The following is a 13,747-nucleotide window of genomic DNA, read 5'->3' as shown; positions in this document are numbered from 1 at the left end:
TAAACATATGAAATTGGCAATTTAAAGCCCTAATAGAAAGGGTAGCAGAAGTATATACCTTTTTACCCCACCTGTCTAAGGCACGAGAATCCTTCTAGGAGGGAATAGGATTTTTGGAAGAAGCAACCTTAGCAGCCTTAGAACCCTGAGAAATAGTTTCAGGATTCGCAGAAGGGTTCTTAAATAAGAATAAATGAGAATCAGGGACCCTGTAAAATCTATCAGGCTTAGAAGGAGCAGGGGGCATGGAGTCAGGATTCAAATTAGCCTCAGAAAAGGCATCATCCACAATATTAAGAACAGGAGGAATAGCTAAAGGCCTGTGTTGAGGAAGAAGAAGAAATTCCCTAAGCCTCTTCTTGGAAGCAGAATAATCCTGACCTTCCCAATGAAAATGTTCCCTCATCTCATGTAAGGTCTCCCCAAAAGAGAAATCCTCAGGCGGAGAAGCAGAGGGCAGGGAATCCTCTGCATCCGAATCCTCATAAGGAGGAAAGGAATATTCCTGATCAGAGGAAGAAACAGAAGATACAGAAGCCTGGTCAGAGGAATCCAAAGGAACATCCTGTCGAGGCCTTTTCTCTGGAGGGGGGTGAGAACCCCTAATCATTGTAAGCAAATCTTCAGCCATCCTTAGCAATTGCTTCTGTGTCTTGGGAGTAGCTTCAGAAGTAGCTTTGAGCAGAAACTTTATGCTTAACTGGAGTCTTGGACTTTGCCTTTGTCTTTGAAATAGTGATGTGAGTAGGCCTGAATACCCCCTCAGAAGCCGGTACCTGCACAGCGGTTCCGGACCCATCTGAGGGAGCGACGTCCGAAGGTCCTGCAGCAGATAAAACAATAGCCCTTGATGGCTCCCCATGGGAGTCCGTATCGGCCACCGGTTCAGAAGTGGCGGACGACAGGGGCTGCAAAAGCGCCTCATTGACGACAGCCGAACCGGACGCTGGCTCCAGCTGCGACGAATCTTGTTTGGACCTCGGAGGCCTGTCCTTGTCTTTGCGCTTATTTTGAATTCCGGTAGAATCTGATGACATTCTATAATTGAAGCGTCTGCCAAAGTAATTTAAAGCCCAGTCGTACCGACGCTTAACAGTGCGAGAATTGAACCTGGCACAGAACCGACAACAAGAAACGTCGTGGTCAGGGCCTAAGCAAGGTAGACAGTAAGAGTGGAAATCTTTATGAGGTATCTGTTTTCCACACGCTATACAATTATTAACTTTTTCTGACATCGGAGGAACAAGAAAAAGATTCCCCAACGGGGTACTTAGCTTTGAGAAGAGAAGTAAGAACTTCGGACCGACAACAATCAAATACGTTGTTCGAAAATCGCCAACCAACGACTTGCGAGCTGCTTTCCACCGCACGGCAAGAAAGACTGGAGAAGATGGCGTCGGCTGAGGGCTATGTACCAGAGCGTACTGACGTCAGGGTACTAGCTTGTGCAGCCGATGCCGGACCCAGACTTTGTGATTCTGGCCGACCTCGGGCTGCCTGCCGGCAGGATCACCCTACAGTTATGACTGCAACAGTGAAACACGAAGAACATCACCTGGAATCCTAGATGCCTCAGGTGAGCCGCGACTACTGCCATGCACTTGGTGAACACTCTGGGGGCTGTAGTGAGACCAAAGGGCAGAGCTCTGAATTGGTAATGACTGGCTCCCAGCTGGAAGCGTAGATATCTCCTGGATTGCCTGTCATTCTTTATATAGTAGTACGCATCCTGAAGATCTATTGAGCACATCCAACTGTCTTGTCCCAGAAAAGGGAGTATTGACTGCAGTGTCATCATCCAAAACTTTGCTTTTTTACAGACTTGTTCAGCTTGCTGATATCCAAGATTGGTCTCCAGTCCCCTGTCTTCTTTGGAACTAAAAAGAACCTTGAGTAAGTCCTAGATCCAATTTGGTCTGTGGGGAATTTCTGGATGAATCTTTTTTTTTTCTAGTAACCTTTGGATCTCTAGGGTTGCTTGATCCATTTTACTGGGTGGAATGTCTGGGATTGATCTTGATGGAGGGGGTGAGAGGAAAGGGGTATGTTGTATCACATGAATATAAATCGATCATACCCATTTGTCTTGAGTGACAGTGAGCCAGGCTTTTGGGTACAGTGATAATCTGCCCCCAACTGCCTCCAGAGGTGGACAGGCGGGCCTCCTTTCAGGAGCACTGGAAGGGTCTACCAGAGAATGTATCTCTGTCGCCCTGATTCTGCAGACCTTCTCGGCCGCGAGCGCTGCGTCTTCCATTATTATTTCCCCCTCTGCCCCTGGGGAAAATTCACCATGTGCGTCCAGCAAAGCTCTTTGGGATTTCCAGAACCACATTTTTCCACCCTTCTGACCTTTGGGATGAGGTCTAGTAGGGACGGAAAAACATACTCCCACGGCAGAGTTTTGCCTTCTTGTTCGCACCTGGTAAGAGTCTCTCTAAAGTTTGGTCCAAACAAGGACGAGCCTTCAAAAGGGGCATTTATAAAGGAAGACTTAAAGGGTTCAGCAAACTTGCAAAGGCACATCCAGGAATGTCTCCTCAGAGCTATTCCTGTGCCTGCCACCCTACTCGCCCCATCACCTGCGTAGGAGATGAGGTGCATGGAGGAGTTTACTACAGAAATTAGAGTTGCAAGCTGAGAGTTTACCCTGTCCGGCACCCCTGCAGCTGTACCACCCTGGAGGGTATCCCCTAGCTCTTTCAGGAGATCCCTCTGAAGTTGGGTAAAATGGGATATATAGTTCAGCAACCTAAGACTAAGGGCCGCTGAAGAAAACATATGCTTCCCATATCTGTCCATCACTCGAGACTTCTTATTCAGCAGATGGACAGATGAAGAAGTCTCAGCCAATTCTTTCTTGGTGGCCACCACCACCACCATGGCATCTACTGGGACACCTTTGGTTAAGAATTGCTTGTCGTCCAGGAAAGTAATCAACTTATTGGGCTTCCTCGGAACAGGCTCCACGGATTCTGGGGAGCCTCACGCCTTTCGACTGACTACGCCAAGGCGTGGGTCGAAAGGTGGAGACACCCAACAGGTGGAAGTTCGAAATCCAAATGCCTCCACGTATACAGACCATCTTCAAAAGGGGAGAGGGTCTTCCAGCCACCGCTCTGCTTCAGGATCTCTAAGATGTCTGAGAAAGAGACATCCTCAAAGGGTGACTGTGTGGACCCTTCTGAATCCTCTAAGTCTGTATCCGATGTGAAAGACTCAGGGGAGTCTAAATGTTTCCTCTTACAAGTCCTCTGCTGAGGGATCTCCTCAGAGGGATACTCTGGGGAAGTTTCAGAAGACAGTGGATCACCCACTGGGGCATCCTGGGGCATTGCCTCTCTATGCTTGGGCTGGAGCGATGGTACAGAGGTTGACACCAGTTCTTTTGGGGGAAGAGTAGCTGAAGCTGAGGGGGGAGCAGTCTGGGGGGAAAGCACACTTCTCATCACCTCGAAGGCACCACCATCCTGGCTTGAGAGAGCCTCCAGCTCAGAGGGGCCGGGAGATCTCCCTCGCACTAAGGAGGATAGCTCCAAGACTGACGTGGGAGCTGAACTCACCTGCGCCGAAGCCCCGAGTGGAAGAATTGGATCTGACAAGGGTCTGACCTGACTCTCCTCCTCCTTGGACCCTTCGAGAGAAGACAACATCGAAGAAGCCGGGGCCAAGACACCAGTTGTGGTTTTTGGATCCAACAGTTCCACCGCAAGGACATCCAGGCACTCTGGCTCTGAGCTCGTCGAGTCAGAGGTGGAACAGAAGACAAGGCAGGTACAGGCATCGGCTCCACTTCCATCTGGGCTGGACTCGAGAGAATTTTGGCTGAGGCCAGTATTGGAAGCAACCTCTTGACCAGACTCCTGGAGGATCGAGAGGAGATAGTGGAGGACTTATGGCTACCAACCACCGATTGCAAGCGGGGTGACTGGGGCACTGAGTGGACCGGTTCCAGGGTCGGGGACTGGCTCCTTTTTTTGGCTCCGATATAGCTGGTGGAGCTGCTTGGAGTCATTGTCTTCTCGGGGCCGAAGTTACAAGTTTTTCAGGCTTCTTGGTCAGCTCAGAATCTGGAGCTGAAGAATATTTCCTTGAAGACTTTTCTGATGAAGATTTAGAGGGATGATTCCCTTCAATAGTCACAAACGGTCCCTTAAGTAAACCCCTTAGGATAAGTTTATTTCTATGCTCCTGCAGGACCCTGGAACTGAAACCATGGCAGACAGAGCAGGAGTCCTGTAGATAGATGGACCGCACCTAAACAATATACACAGCTAGTGTGGCCATCAGTAAGTGGTATCTTCTGTGTGCATGAGTCATACTTTTCAAAGCCAGACTGCTTGGCTTCCTTACCAGAAACTTTAGATATTTTGCACTAGTCAGCAACAAAGAAAAACTGATAAATATATCCCAACAGTACTTCTACCAATCAATACACAAAAAAGACACAAGAATAACAATTACTAAAAACAGCAAAGTTTTTTTTTTTAAACTGGGGGAAAGAGCCAAGAAAAAAACGCTAGAGGAGAGGGCTCTAATTTAAATGATGACCTCCTCTAGCCAGAGGAGACGTCTCTAACTGAAATGATGAAACCTCAGAAATGGGTAGTAGAAAAAGGGAGGGAGCCCTCTAAGGTGGGGCTAAAACAAATGGGACAAAAAAACGAACCCTCTAAGTTAAACAGGTTCATTCAGGACAAACTTAAAACTAGATGGGAAAGGAATAAACTAGGCCTACAACAATAACGGCCCACACAACAATGCTACAACCAGCGGAAAAAACACAAACAATGGAACACTAAACTACCAAACTACTGCTCTACACTCGTTAGAGAATTTAACAGCTATTACGCTACGAAAATAGCAGAAAAATATATCCAAAAAGGTAAATAAACAAAGACTTAGCCTGAGCCAGCGAAAAACTGTCGCCAGGCATCATGGGATAGGGTATAGCCTCGAACCAGTGAAAGTTCTCGAACTTTAGTATTAGGCCCTGTCGGAACCGATGCTCGGTTCTGAACCCAACCATCAAGAATGAAGGCGAGATAGGACAACATAAAATTGTTTATTCACAAATAAATATCACAATGATAAACTCTTTCATTTCTACAATGAGAAACTTCATCAGATTATTCTGATTAGATTATTCTGATGAGGTTTCTCATTGTAGAAATGAAAGCGCTTATTATTATGATACTTATTTGTGAATAAACAATTGTTTTTTTTACGGTCGAGTCCGATTCATATTGCTCCAGGATTTACCACTGTCGTTTTTAGTTTTGGTTTGTGGTTGCAGTCTTTTTAAAATACCTGGATGTATACAGAAGATGAAGCATCAGCAAAGGCTAATTACAACTGTCTTATCCTCCACGAGCAACTGAAGAATTGGGGGGGCATTAATGTACACAAGGCCTCTGTTGCTTATTTTCTGCCTAAAAAATTGGGATTTCACAAAAATTTAAGAACAAATTACCTACAATTGGTTAAGAAATTAAGAAATAGCAGATATCTAAATCCTGATTTTCAGAGGGGGTAGTAGTAGAAGTATCTGGCTACTGACGGATAGTGGCTTTCAAGTCTATAAATGTTAGATGATATGATAGACAGGCATTCAGGACTATGTACTTTGCCTGTAAATAATTTTATTTAGTATGTATTTTGCTGTGCTTTGGTCTTGCCATGGAGTTTGGATTACCTATTTAAGCTGTAGAATGATTTGGGGTTAAACTTCCTTCATACTATAATCCATGTAGAACAACTAGGCCTCATTATGTGGTGCCAATTCTGGGTGAGCATATTAGAAACCAGAACTAAAGGGAAAGAGAAGAAGGATTCATGCACAGTACTTTCAACATGTCAAGCTTCAGGTTTTGTACAATGTTCAGATACTGCTAATATTACATGTGTATAATTTCTTGCATACTTTCAACACAGTGTTTGATTGAAGTGCCTACTGTCTTAAAATACATCTTACCTTCAGCAAGTTTCAAATAACCATCACACTGACCTTTGTGTCATCTGCTTGTTCAAACTCATCTTCAGAGCAAGGGACATCGATGCTCTTGAAGAATTTGGATCTTCTAGATCTAATCCTAAAGAGTAAATAGGACATTTTGGTTAGAGCATTCCATTTTTGATGCCTCTCAACTGACATTAGTGCCAAACAATGGCATTCCAGTATATTTTGCACTCTACTGTGACTAAGCAGAGGGGATTATCTTAATCAATTATACCATAACCTTACCTTTTTTTTTTTTTTACTTTTCTGACAGGATTTCTTACAAACTTGAAGATATTTACTGACTGTAATTAATGACAAATGTAGTCAATGTGCTTAAAATCTGCATGCATATTCAAGAACCACTAGCACAGTCATCTCCAACTATAAAATAGTGCTGATTTAAACTTATTCCAGACTGAAAACTCTGCTGCCTAGTACCTCTGCCTTTTTCCAGCATCCTAGCTGTAGGTCACCCAACTACTTATGTCATTCTTTCAATTATGTGCATAAGTAGTTGGGTGACTGGCACAAGCACCATGCCCATGGAAGACATGTAAGTTAACCAAGTGGGGTGGTACTGCTTATCACTACACCCAAATGAAAAACCTCTTCCAACTGAAAGAATAAGTCAGCTTGCTGGAAGGTTTCCTGTCTTAATCACTTCTGACACTCGAGACAAAAGATAAAAAAGCTCTATAGTAGATTCCACTCAATCAGATGGGAATGCATTAATTAGTACTAATAAGGTTTTCTCTATCACATGGGCCACTAGGGTCTAAAACCACAATCTTCTCATCCACAATGGGATGACAAGAATAATTTTGATATGGTGAGTTGTGCAGTCAGCAGGAGTTGCAAGCAGGAGTATTAAATCTCCTTTCTCATAGATACAGAATCTGTGCAATGTGAACTCATCCATGCCTGCTGTAGTGTCCAGATTCTAGAAGATCTGATTAAGACACACTTTCTGAATTCACAGTTCCAAGAGATGGATAAAGTAGTAGCTCAGGGAGTCTGTCAACATAGTCACTTCCCTGGGATGGACACCACTGAAAGGATGAGGTCTGTGTATGTAGTCCACTGCCAAACATGTACTCCCTTTCTGCATGGGGGTATGACATATGTTCTCCTTATCTGTTTAGGTACAACATGATGGCTTAGTTATTAGACCAAACTAGGCAAGGCCCTGCATCCTACTTCTCAAACACCACCCTGAGATCCAGAAGGGTTGCTCACAGCTTTAGCCGGCTAATGTGGCACTACCACATTCCAAGAAGAACAGTGTCTCTCGCCTTTGAACCAAAGAAGAACTGAGGTGAGTTCCCTGCATTTCATATGAAAATTCCATCACCAGGAACTGTGAATGGGTTGCCCTCAGGAATGGTGGGAAATGACCACTACACCAGTGTCAGGCAACATGGTTTTGACACTAGAGGAGGAGCCAGGGCTGATGCCAGCTCTGCAGTCACTGACAGTTTACAGAATGCAACCTCCACACCAGCAGTTACACAAATGGCACCATAAAAAGTGTAGCTGCCATCAAGCCAAAAAGGGGCTGCAGGGTCAGAGACTGGACCATACACTGTCTCTACCCAGGCTACGACTTCCTTGTCCCTCACCACAGGAAAGAATGACAGCCGATGACGAACATCCATCTCAACTTCTATAAAGATAATCCTCTGAAAGGGATCAGAAAGGACTTTTTCCAGATTATAATGAACCCAAGGAAAGCAACCCGGCAAATGCACATTCCTGGGAAGCTACCAATGTGTCCCTTGAACTGACAACCAGAAACAAGTCATCCAGACAGAAGAACACAGGGATATCCTTCTCCTGAAAGGCTTTGGCTACCATATCTAAAACCTTCAAAATGCTCTGGCTGTTGAGAAAAACCCAAATTGCAGCACTTTCAGCTGGAAGTGATATCTACCGTCAGCAAAATAATGGTAAATTTTGTGTGGACCCCAGACACTGATATAAAAAAATGTGTCCCTCGTGTCAAGCAACATCATTCAGGTGCCCTGCAATAACAGGGACATGATCCTCTGGAAAGTTACCATTTAGAGTCTTGCTAGTTGAAGATGCTGCAGCCCAAAATGGAATGCAAATAATCTGACCCCATGCAGAGGCAGAAAGAAGTGGGAATCAAACCGTATCCCCCTGTTCTCATAAGAGACAGCATCTATAGCTTATTTCAGGTAGTGTTATGGCCTGTCTCAAGAGCTACGAGGAGATGAGTTGGTTTATTAGCAGTGTTCCTTCTCATGAGAACTTACAAAGTTCAACACAGACAACCATGTAAACATTCAGAAATCAGATGCTCTTGGTAATGATGACTGTCCAAGCTGGATGCAAACTTGGACAACCCCCATCTCATACCACTAACATCATGAGATTACAGTTGGAATAGCAGTGGTTGGGTAGTGGAGCCATCCTTGTTTCTGCCTTGCTGGCATCATGGGTACAAGACTGTGTGATGCTTTACTGCCTTCTTCAGTCTGTCCACAGATGACGACTTCTTTTAAGACTGACTGGTGTTGGAAGTGGAGGATGGGGGCATAAAGGTCCTGTACAGTGAGTGTGTGCTTCTTTTTCATAACATCATCTACCATGTCTGGAAAGGACCTTTCAGAAACAACTCTAAACTGAATATCTATGATAGAGTTCCCCAGCTACTCTCACAAGCAGTACAACCTTAGCCAATTCACCCTACACTGGCACATACATAGCCCATGGCCCTAACTACAGCCCAAGATGCAATGGATTATGTAGAATCCCATTCCCAAATCTATAGCAAAGTCTTAACTACTTCCTCATTAAGCTTAGACCTGGGGCAAGAGAAAGCTCTTCCATCATCTGGACTGATAGGGATGACTAGAATATGGACAGGTGAGATTACCACGTGAATGTCCCAATCTCCAACATGGCAGAGAAGTACACTGCTCCTTAACGTGTCACCACTATACCACAAAATTGCCACAGATTCTTTTGCTGTTTCATACCATTCTTGTCCATCTACATGCCTAGAAAATACAGATCATTCCTGCCTTGTATACTCATTATCTTCAATACGGTCTGTTTTTCTCTCTGTTCTTTCTCAGTCTACTTAGAGCGAAATACCAGCTTTGCAGGATTCTCTACTGACATTGTCCTACTGGGCCCTACCTGAACTTTCACTCTTAACCATACTTATTCCCAATTCTCTTAATTCCATTTATTATATTAATTACTGTTCCCAGTTACCTTTCAAAAACAGATATGTCCTTTATTTTCACACTCAGGTGCTTCAACTTGAGCACCTTACAAAGTTCGAATAAATACATTAAGACATTACAAGCAGGTAATAAAAATGTGTCTATGCTATTCTGAAGATAACAAATTTCCCCAGTTTCAAAATGAACCACAACCTTAAAGGCATGCATTCTACAGAGCAGCAGCAAAGTAAAAGATCGATGAAGATGTGACTGAAGACAGCTTTGAGAAACTAATATCAGAATGGAGATGAGCAGTCAGAACACAGAGAGCCTGCAACTCCTTTAGACATGACCCTGCTTATGTACAGCACAGTATTTAAGGACAAGGCTTTTAAATGTCAAATGGCAAACAATGTACCTCCTAAAGATGACATTAATATGAACATACTCCAACATCCATCACAACTGCAACAGTGGAATTCTGTACTACTACTACTACTACTACAATCAGGTCAGCCTGGTCCAGAAGCATGAAGTATACAGAATTATGACAACCCAAGGATGTGGCTGAGACCACAGCATGGGTCAGTCTCCAAGTCAGAGACAGGAGGCAACTGCTTATTTCTACAAATGTTTCTGAGATGGAAATATGAGACTTATTTAATTGCTGACAGTACATAAGTGTCAGAGTATTTTACAGAAATACTCCAAGACTTCATACTTGAATCAAGCATTTCAATTTGCTGCACCCAGAGGGGACAAGAGACATAACGAGGTTGAAAGTGGCATGTACTAGCTGATCCTCTGTTTTTCTCAGGTACCCCTTGAAAGAAACAACCCATGACTCAGTGGTACTAATTGGTTAACAAATGTAAAAATACGCTCTCATTACCATAAATACTACATGCTGTTGTATATCTGAAACTGAATGCTATGTCTGCCCAATGTGGAAGGCATGAAAAAGAGTACAGAGCATAAAGATCAGGGTTGGGTAAGCCCACCAAAAAAGTTGCACAACAGACACAGAGTAATATAGAGTAAGCACTGCCTGCTTCCACCAGCAAAAAGAAAGGTAGAAAGGTTAGCAGCCAGCATAGTGGAGTATTAGAGAAGGTGGATTCACTGACCACTGATGATTACTCCGATTACTGCCAGCCTAGTTGTGGGAGTCAGACAGGAGCACTGTTTGCTGATATGCATGGTACAAGCATTAGGAGGGGGTCATTAAAGTTGGCAGTGTAGGTCTGAATTTACATTTTTTTTTAATCACAATTTGTCAAAACCATAAGCACTTATACCATGTGAATTGGAGGTGCAGTGTTTTTTCACTTTTCCCACTACTGTGTGGCTATGGAGTTTACAGATATATGGGTTCCTATTAGAAGACTGAAGACGCATTCGAAAGAATGTGTATTGGATGAATTTAAAAGACTGAAACGGCAAAATATCGAAGCAGCTTTTAAGCAAATTCTTTCCCTGGGAAAGAATTCAATTGGCCGCTTTGTTACTTTGCCGTTTTCGGCACTGTAGTGTGGTCTCGGAGTTGGTATATTTAAGTGTGGGGGGGGGTCGCTGTTCTGACAGTTCAACATTGTAAGCTTTTGCTTACATAGGATCAATTAATCACCGTTCGCTTTTTTAAACGTTAGATGATCTAATATAGACCCCAGGTATATGTATGTGTGTGTGTGTGTATATATATATATATATATATATATATATATATATATACACATATATATATATATATACACATATATATATATATATATATATATATATATATATATACATATATATATATATATATATATATATATATATATATATATATATGTATATATCTAAAATGACAGGTTGGATGTGGTTATTAGGGATGTAGTATCCCTGACATGCAGGGTGTGCTGTGTGGTAGGTACTTATAGACACTGACAGGCTGAGTGTGGGAGCTGATGGGGCGCTCTGACTTTGGACAGACTGGGTATGACAGCTGGTAGACAAGTATAATTATGGAGAGGTTTGATACTGGAGGTGGAAGGAGGTTACGATCAATGACAGAATGTGGTAGCTGGTAAGTGGCTTTGGCTGTTAAGTGATTAGGTGTGGATGTCACAAGGGGCTCTGCTTAAAAAATTGGCTGTTGAAATCATGAAGGGCTCCGATTGCTTCCAGGTTGGGTATGGAAATTTTAAGTAGGATCAAGTCAATGACAGGTTGCATGGAGTATGCATGGAAATCCAATCACTGCTGGGATACTGAGAGGGCACACAGGATGCTCTGATGACTACTGGGATAATGAAAAGAGAATAAGTATGGGTGACTAGTAAATATTGCCCAACGCCATTATAATCATGTGGTATGTAACCAAGGTCCTAGCACCCTAATGATGGTGAAGATGTAATGGGCTCAGATCACCATTGAGACATGGAATGGATAGACTTAAGCCTCTAAAAGTATCACAGGCTCGGTAAGGAACAGCATTAACACTGTGAGAAAAATATTTGAACACTGACATTTTGGAATTCATAGGAAGTAAGTTGGGACTTTCTTGAACTGCACATTTGTTCTGCTGCATATCTGTAAGTATGCCTTGCATACACCTAGTATACCAACAGCAGCAATTTGCAAAGACTGGGCAACAGAATCTTCATAAATTTGGACTCACCATTCCACTCTATCACTTTATTCTCCATTACAACATGCACCCATAATTTAAACCCAGAGCAGGGGCCTTGAGCCATGTGTAAAGGGTTAACTAACTGCATCAAGAATCACCACTGCCAGATGATGTATTTGAAGTCAGTCAACTGAACACACTTAAGGGGAGGAAAGACTGAACATGACTATTATGAAATTGAAAACAACAGATACATATATACATACAAATATTTCAAGCATGTGCATTAATGCCCTTCTAACTTGCCAATATATCAAAACTCTTGTTCCCATAATAAGTGTCCAGGCTGTTCTTAAAAATATCTAAACTAATACTTGCTTTAATGTAAATTTGGTAGTGTGCTCCATGCATCAGCTATTCTGTCAGAGAACCAATTACTACACTTCCCACTCCTATAGAACCTTCTACATAGGTTGTCTGATGATTCTCTAGTACTTTTTGATAACCACAAACATTCCCAGAGGTAGTTGTCTCTAAATGCCCTATATACCTGAATAAGATCTCTTAGAGTTCAGAAATTTTAGTCTTTCATAACAACTTAAATTTTCACATCCATGGATGCCCTTGGTATATTTACGCTGTACTCTTTCCAGTTTACTCATGCTTGTTTTCTTATAGGGTTTCCATATTGTTATTCCATACTCAAGTTTGGGTCCAATGTAACTAACAAACAATGACTTCATCATTTTTGATTTTGTAGACTTTATAAATCTTTTTATACAACCTATAGTTCTAGACCTATCATTAACCAATTTGTTGATATGATTAGAAAAACTCATAGCTGAATTGGATCTACTTATACATGGTCGACTTTTCACAAAGTCGGCTTTCATATGGCCAAGACCATATGATCGACTTTCAGAAAGCCGACCATGCAAAATAAACACAAAAAACACAACGAACACTTACCTTAAAACTGTTAGCAGGGGGGCAAGCCTCCCTGCACCCCCCCATGGGGGACTCCGCCCCCAACAACCCCCGTAACTTAAATATACCAACTCCGAAATTGCACTACAGTGCGGAAGAGGGAAATTTTCCCATTCCGCACTGTACAGAGATAGCGGTTCCCTATGGTCGGCTTTTCAAAAGTCGATCATATGGTCTCGGCCATATGGAAGTCGACTTTGTGAAAAGTCAACCATGTGAAGGCGACCCGCTGAATCTACCCATATTATACCCAAGTCCTTAAATGAGTCTACAGTTTCAACCACTGTGTGCTAATAAATATTCACATTTCAACTGTCTTCCAAATCTCATATGCTTAGTTTTTGATGTATTTATCAGCATATTATTCTCCTGTGCCCAAATGGTCAGTTTAGTCAAGTTATTTTGCAGACATGCCTTATCTGTAACACATGTAATCAGTTTACCCAATTTCAGGTCATCTGCATATAGACTATAACACCTCAGATGAAAACGTTAGGTCTGAAAGATACACTCTAAACAAGTAAGGGCCTAGGACAGACCCCTGTGGGACTCCCTGACTGTAACCAATGATTTCATCTCTCCAGTTGCTGTATACTTGCCATGTCCTATCTGTAAGCCATGCAGCTATCCATTTTATCAAGATTATATCAATAACTAGTTGTACAAATTTATTGATCAATGTTTTGTGTATGGCTATCAAATGCTGAAGTTAAATCTATATAAATTACATCAGAGCACAATTTTTCATTCATAACTGTTATAATATTGTTATAGAATATCAATATTGTTAAAGAACATCATGTTACAGGTGGTAATAGATCTATTTTCAACATAATCATGCTGATATATAGAACTAGATACTATCAAAAAATTTTACTAAAAATCTGGAAACTCACACTCAGACTAAAATATAACCTCACAATGGATGGTGACATCCACCCAAACCCC

General features: G+C 42.4%; 1 protein-coding gene across 2 annotated transcripts in view; it reads right to left on the bottom strand.

Annotated features, from left to right (window-relative positions):
* Positions 1 to 13,747, bottom strand: part of LOC122813052 (cholesterol transporter ABCA5-like) — a 2,390,735-nt gene that overhangs the window by 510,258 nt on the left and 1,866,730 nt on the right. For both annotated transcript variants that reach the window (XM_044085171.1, XM_044085172.1), the window contains exon 29: positions 6,008 to 6,092. In XM_044085171.1, coding sequence (XP_043941106.1) covers positions 6,008 to 6,092 — 85 coding nt within the window. The remainder of the gene's footprint in view (positions 1 to 6,007; positions 6,093 to 13,747) is intronic.

This window comes from Protopterus annectens, chromosome 10.part0, assembly GCF_019279795.1.
Source record: "Protopterus annectens isolate FY-2018-M chromosome 10.part0, PAN1.0, whole genome shotgun sequence".
Lineage (NCBI taxonomy): Eukaryota > Metazoa > Chordata > Ceratodontiformes > Protopteridae > Protopterus > Protopterus annectens.
This window is presented reverse-complemented; position numbering and strand designations above follow the sequence as displayed.